Genomic DNA, 6,571 nt, shown 5'->3' on the forward strand with positions numbered 1-6,571 from the left:
TAGCTTCGAAATATTCCATTACCATACTCCATTAAGAGTTAGCTCCATTAGCTCCATTAGCTCTGTTAGCTCCATTAAGAGTTAGCTCCATTAAGTGTTAGCTCCATTAAGAGTTAGCTCCATTAACTCCATTAAGAGTTAGCTCCATTAGCTCCATTAAGAGTTAGCTCCATTAAGAGTTAGCTCCATTAAGAGTTAGCTCCACTAAGAGTTAGCTCCATTAAGAGTTAGCTCCACTTAGAGTTAGCTCGTTAGCTTCATTAAGAGTTAGCTCCATTAAGAGTTAGCTCGTTAGCTTTATTAAAATGTCTAAATATTCCATTACCGTACTCCATTAAGAGTTAGCTCCATTAGCTCCATTAGCTCTGTTAGCTCCATTAAGAGTTAGCTCCATTAAGTGTTAGCTCCATTAAGAGTTAGCTCCATTAACTCCATTAAGAGTTAGCTCCATTAGCTCCATTAAGAGTTAGCTCCATTAAGAGTTAGCTCCATTAAGAGTTAGCTCCATTAAGAGTTATCTCCATTAAGAGTTAGCTCCATTAAGAGTTAGCTCCACTAAGAGTAAGCTACATTAAGAGTTAGCTCCACTAAAAGTTAGCTCCACTAAGAGTTAGCTCCACTAAAAGTTAGCTCCACTAAGAGTTAGCTCCACTAAGAGTAAGCTACATTAAGAGTTAGCTCCACTAAGAGTTAGCTCCACTAAGAGTTAGCTCCATTAAGAGTTAGCTCCACTAAGAGTTAGCTCCATTAAGAGTTAGCTCCATTAAGAGTTAGCTCCACTAAGAGTTAGCTCCATTAAGAGTTAGCTCCATTAAGAGTTAGCTCCATTAGCTCCATTAAGAGTTAGCTCCATTAAGAGTTAGCTCCACTAAGAGTTAGCTCCATTAAGAGTTAGCTCCACTTAGAGTTAGCTCGTTAGCTTCATTAAGAGTTAGCTCCATTAAGAGTTAGCTCGTTAGCTTTATTAAAATGTCTAAATATTCCATTACCGTACTCCATTAAGAGTTAGCTCCATTAGCTCCATTAGCTCCATTAACTCCATTAAGAGTTAGCTCCATTAGCTCCATTAAGAGTTAGCTCCATTAAGAGTTAGCTCCACTAAGAGTTAGCTCCATTAAGAGTTAGCTCCACTAAGAGTTAGCTCCATTAAGAGTAAGCTAAATTAAGACTGGTCCTCAGGTGCTGGAGAGATTTGTCTCTCTCTCTCGTTCCCTATTAACCACAGGAAGTGTTTTAGGAGTGGAGGTAAAGTGTAAAGTGTAAGTAGGTGTTTAGGTTATTATTGAGGTAATGGAGGTAAAGTGTAGGTAGGTGTGTAGGTTATTATTGAGGTAGTGGAGGTAAAGTGTAGGTAGGTGTTTAGGTTATTATTGAGGTAGTGGAGGTAAAGTGTAGGTAGGTGTGTAGGTTATTATTGAGGTAGTCGAGGTAAAGTGTAAAGTGTAGGTAGGTGTGTAGGTTATTATTGAGGTAGTGGAAGTAAAGTGTAGGTTGGTGTGTATGGTATTATTGAGGTAGTGGAGGTAAAGTGTAAAGTGTAGGTAGGTGTGTAGGTTATTATTGAGGTAGTGGAGGTAAAGTGTAGGTAGGTGTGTAGGTTATTATTGAGGTAGTGGAGGTAAAGTGTAGGTAGGTGTGTAGGTTATTATTGAGGTAGTGGAGGTAAAGTGTAGGTAGGTGTGTAGGTTGTTATTGAGGTAGTGGAGGTAAAGTGTAGGTAGGTGTGTAGGTTATTATTGAGGTAGTGGAGGTAAAGTGTAGGTAGGTGTGTAGGTTATTATTGAGGTAGTGGAGGTAAAGTGTAGGTAGGTGTGTAGGTTGTTATTGAGGTAGTGGAGGTAAAGTGTAGGTAGGTGTGTAGGTTATTATTGAGGTAGTGGAGGTAAAGTGTAGGTAGGTGTGTAGGTTATTATTGAGGTAGTGGAGGTAAAGTGTGTGGTAGAGAGAGGTTATGGTTATTATAAAGGCTTCTCATAGTGGTCTGTTAGGGGATGAAATTACAAAAGATGAGTTTAGTTGTTTAAAAACACCCTGTGGTGAACTGATTTCTAAACAACATCAATTAACATTTACCTGAAGCATTTGATTGAAAAGATATGAATGAGCAGAGCCAGAAGTTTCTCTTGATCTGGAAAACCTACTGCAATGTGTTTCTGACCTTCAACACAAATGCACATAGGCTGTTAGTTTTCTGCTCTACTCTTCCCAGTCTTCCAATGACCAACTCAGAAAGCAAACGTTAGAAACGTCTGAATCAGGATGAGATTGTCCACCACTTTTTTTCTATTGGCGTGATTTGACAATTCCATGCAATTAACATTGCTGATTAAATCACAGATAGAACATTTAATATGCAGTCACGCAGTCAGACCTAAAAGGAAAGGACCTGGTATTAAAGGAGAGGACCTGGTATTAAAGGAGAGGACCTGGAATTAAAGGAGAGGACCTGGTATTAAAGGACAGGACCTAGCGTTAAAGGAGAGGACCTGGTATTAAAGGAGAGGACCTGGCATTAAAGGAGAAGACCTGGTATTAAAGGAGAGGACCTGGTATTAAAGGAGAGGACCTGGTATTAAAGGAGAGGACCTGGTATGAGAGGACCTGGTATTAAAGGAGAGAACCTGGTGTTAAAGGAGAGGACCTGGCATTAAATGAGAGGACCCGGTATTAAAGGAGAGGACCTAGTGTTAAAGGAGAGGACCTGATCATCATCCTTGAAGTAGTTTGTGGTGAAGAGGGGCACGAGGGTTTTGGACAAAATCACCAGCGATTGAATCTTCTCTAACCAATCAGAGTATCAAAACATATGAGGAATTTTTAAACCTGCACCTTTACCATGTGTGTTCTGGCTCAACACATCGGGTATTTGGACCAAACAGACAGCCCAAATGTTTTTCGCATTCGGGTGAAGGGTCGCGGAGGTACTCAGAACCAGACTCATTGTGGAAAAGAAATGAACGTCCGTGGGCGTGGTGTAGCGTTGGGCCGAAGCAAGGAGTCTGGGAAGCCAGGTCAGTATCTAGAGGCAGCTTCATCCTAACCCTAGAAAGAGCTGAATCATGTGACACATGAATAGAAAAGGAGAGGAATGGGTATTTTTTTTCTCGTCAAGAATGGAATGTCTTTTCTCTTTGTGCTGGCAGCCGTTTCACCTGCCTGGGAAATCTCATTTCCTGTTAGGAAGAGAGCAGGCTGTGTCATCACTTCCCTGTCCCATGGCATGAATGGGCCCAGTCCAACAACAACAAAAAACAAGACTTTCCCATGACCTACCATAACTTGTAAACAAGTCCTTCATCAATCCGATAATAGTGTTATTTCTCTAGTTCTGGTAGGATATCTGTCTTATTTATATGATTGTATACTTTAAATAAGGTGTGTTGTTGATCTCCAAGGAACACAGACCATGGATGACGACTCCTCTCCATCATCCTTTGTTCTGGGCTGTCTACTCCCGCTCGCTTCCCATTTCAGATATTTTTTGGGGGGGGGTCTGTCGACGTTGTCGTGTTACGGAAATACAATATCAATGGTTGTGAGAGACATTACATCTTTATTATATTTTATAACATACAATCATGTTACAGCAGTAACTTAGAACATGCAATGACCGGATCGTACGCGGCGACAGACTGTCACATTTTATATCTTCCATCCAAATCCTAAAATATATTTTAATCCATGAAACACATGAACCAGTGTACCTTCGCAGACTTTCTAAATGAAAGCATACCAGGTAAATGAAAGACAGAAAAAGACCAGTTTTGAGTTCTCTAATAGAGCACTCAGATTTAGTCTTTCTTGGTATTGAATCCAAGTAACGGAAACGAGAAGGCATCAAAGCAAAGAGGTAAAAAGACCAGATGAGAGCAAACACTCCTCCCTTCCGTCAATGCTTGCTGACTGGAACCCATTTTAATTTCTGGAGAACGGAGGAGGGATAAAAAGAGTAGCTTGTTTCCGTGCTTCTGTGTTATTCTACCGCGGCACTCGTTCATTCAAACTGAATACAGTTATTATGTTGTTGACACCGTCTTGTCTTTCATGACATTTTAAAATATGAAAACACATTGAAAGTCTCTCACACACACACACAATAAGGGCCCTTTGTTCTGTCATCTGTCTTGTGAGCATCTGAGGAGCAGAAGATGATCAATGCCTTATCAGGAGTTACCCCAGTGGTAGTCATCAGATCGAGTGCCCAGGGACTTATATACTAAGCTTGGAAAATACAGACCAACATTCTCCAATGGTTTATGTGGTGAACCTGATCACAACTATGAAAACTGAATAACCAGTACATTTGTGTGTATATATATATATATGAGAGAGAGCGAGACAATCACAAATCATTAATGATGTGCATGGATATTCAGCACCCTAAAACAAAAGACTCCATTTCCCATGATCCTCCAGTCTCAAACAGAACAGTGCCACCACAGGTGCCCAAGCCAATGATGTCCAAGTACAGTATGATACCAGTGCTTTGGGCGTACAAGTGACAACGGTTGGACAATGATTTATATACACACACACACACACTAGATGACTGACAGGGGGCGCTGTTCCTCCACCATTGTAAAAAAATATTTTGGTTGCTATAGAAACGCCTTTATTGTCTACATTTGTTTTTGACACATGTATTCTATTACAGACACCTTAATGCATACTCTTAAATTATGTGAACTAAACAAAATAAAAAAATAAACACTTTTCTTAAAGTATATATATATTTTTTTAAGTTGTAAAGTTACTGTCCCCACCACAACAACAAAATAATTAAATGTTTTCACGTTTCTCCTTGAAAAAGGTCATTGAAATACTGTAGAATTCCATTCATTCCTATGGTGGACTGCTTCTTCTGGGGAGTGACAATATGGCCGACCAGTGGCTTCAAAGGCTCTCATTGGCCAATACATAGCATCCGGAAACCAGGGTTTATATCCATCATTCCACTCCCTTCACCCCTTGATCCAGGACTAGGGGGGGGGGGGGGTGGTGGACACCAGTCAGCTTAACCCCAGGCACAGTTAGCTCTTCTCGGGTCGGTTGCGGTCCAGCGCTGCCCGGGGGGTAAACTCCAGCTTCTCTTTGAGACTGAGGACCTGGGTGCTGTCCCGTCCTGCCCCCTCTTCCAGCTTCCTATCCTCCCTCAGCTCCACAATGCTCTTCTCCTCACCAGGTTTAGCGGTGGTGTCCCCCCTAATGAACCACTCCAGGTGGTACCCCACCGCCCCCACCACGAAGGCCACCGGGAAGGTTATGTAGGGGGCGTAGGTCCGCATGGACATCCATAACACTGGCCACATAATGACTGGGACGGGCTCACTGGAGCCGGGTTGCTGTGCAGTGTCAGCTCAGCTGGGGAGTGAAATAGAGAGAGAAAAAGAAAGAGAAAGAGGTGGGTGGGGTTTAGTAGCTGTTGTGGTAATTCAGGTTTACAAAAAGGAAACAAACTGAGGGTGCCAGTGGCTGTGCCACAACAGTTTTTAATTTGTTCATTCAAGGATCTAGAAAGGCCACTGCACAGTGACAGGATGTGCAGGTGTTCGGCCTGGGAGACAACACACAGAGAGGGTTCAAACTAAGGAGTTTTTAAATACCTGGGTCTTCCATTCCCTGTAGTACGAGGAGAGACAGCATGGTACCACAGGTTTTACATATCAAGACAGACTGTTGACCTTTTATTGAAACTAAATTATTTGCTGGTGAATGGCACATGTTAAAAACAAAAATCAGACATGACATCAAATGAAACTGCACAATAAAACTGGGGCTAACTATATATATGCAAGTTACTTAGCTAGTTAATAGCCTGGAGATCCGAGGATGAATTACATTGGATTCAACATCAGGAATAAATGAGCTTTTGGATCAGGAAGGTTTCACATTCCTACCTGAGAAAAGGACCAAACACACATACAACTGCTAAAGTGAGTTAAAATATCATTATATTAAACATTCTGCCTTGTAAACGGTCCTGAGAGGAAACGTTCCTGATCCAAAACGTTAATTTTATGCCCGACATAGAAATTCAAGGTCGGGTTTCCAGCCTAGCTAGTTAGCTAACGACTCGACTTGAGTCACAGCCACACGTAGGCCTCAATAGCTAGTTAATAGTAGCTTGTTAGAAACTTCTGATTACATCGTTTTTATATGAGCCGACTGGTTACATAGCTTAACTACATAACAGTTTAAAAAATCCTGGGGTCATCCAGAAGGCAAAAAGGGTAGTGGAATCAACCAATGGACCTAGCTAGCTAACGTTAGCTGTAAACTACAGCTTGTACAAAAACTACGCTTTATTTTCCTTTTGAAGCTCACACTTCATTCACTGGTAAAACAGTAACTACTGCGCACATAAAATTACAATGTTCACGTTGTGATTCTTGTTAAAAAAATATATAATAATAATACTACATTGTTCAACAACTCGGGATTGACTCACCTTCGAAAACGTGAAATGCGCAGTAACTTCCGTGTGGCTTGATAATCGCGCCTCCAAATGATTTTTGATTGGATATGAGGTACCCGTGTTGAGCCAATCCTAAACTCGCAATCACTTATGTGT

The 6,571-nt window shown here is 41.3% G+C and overlaps 1 protein-coding gene across 2 annotated transcripts; it reads right to left on the reverse strand.

Annotated features, from left to right (window-relative positions):
• Window positions 1-3,533: 3,533 nt before the first annotated feature.
• Window positions 3,534-6,569, reverse strand: smim12 (small integral membrane protein 12). Of its 2 annotated transcripts, none has more exons than XM_014143223.2 (2): window positions 6,449-6,569; window positions 3,534-5,361 (listed from the first exon to the last, which is right to left on the reverse strand). In XM_014143223.2, the coding sequence occupies exon 2, from the start codon at window positions 5,307-5,309 to the stop codon at window positions 5,031-5,033; it is 279 nt and encodes a 92-aa protein (XP_013998698.1). In that variant the 5' UTR covers window positions 5,310-5,361; window positions 6,449-6,569; the 3' UTR covers window positions 3,534-5,030. The 2 variants fall into 2 exon arrangements, with proteins under 2 accessions (XP_013998698.1, XP_045551033.1); XM_045695077.1 differs by lacking the exon at window positions 6,449-6,569 and adding an exon at window positions 5,604-6,437.
• Between the last annotated feature and the right edge of the window lie 2 nt (window positions 6,570-6,571).

Source organism: Salmo salar, chromosome ssa14 (assembly GCF_905237065.1).
Source record: "Salmo salar chromosome ssa14, Ssal_v3.1, whole genome shotgun sequence".
In the NCBI taxonomy this organism is placed as follows: domain Eukaryota; kingdom Metazoa; phylum Chordata; class Actinopteri; order Salmoniformes; family Salmonidae; genus Salmo; species Salmo salar.

Coding starts and splice junctions, on each gene's coding strand:
- smim12 (XM_014143223.2), bottom strand. CDS start 5,309: ATGTGGCCAGTGTTATGGATGTCCATGCGGACCTACGCCCCCTACATA.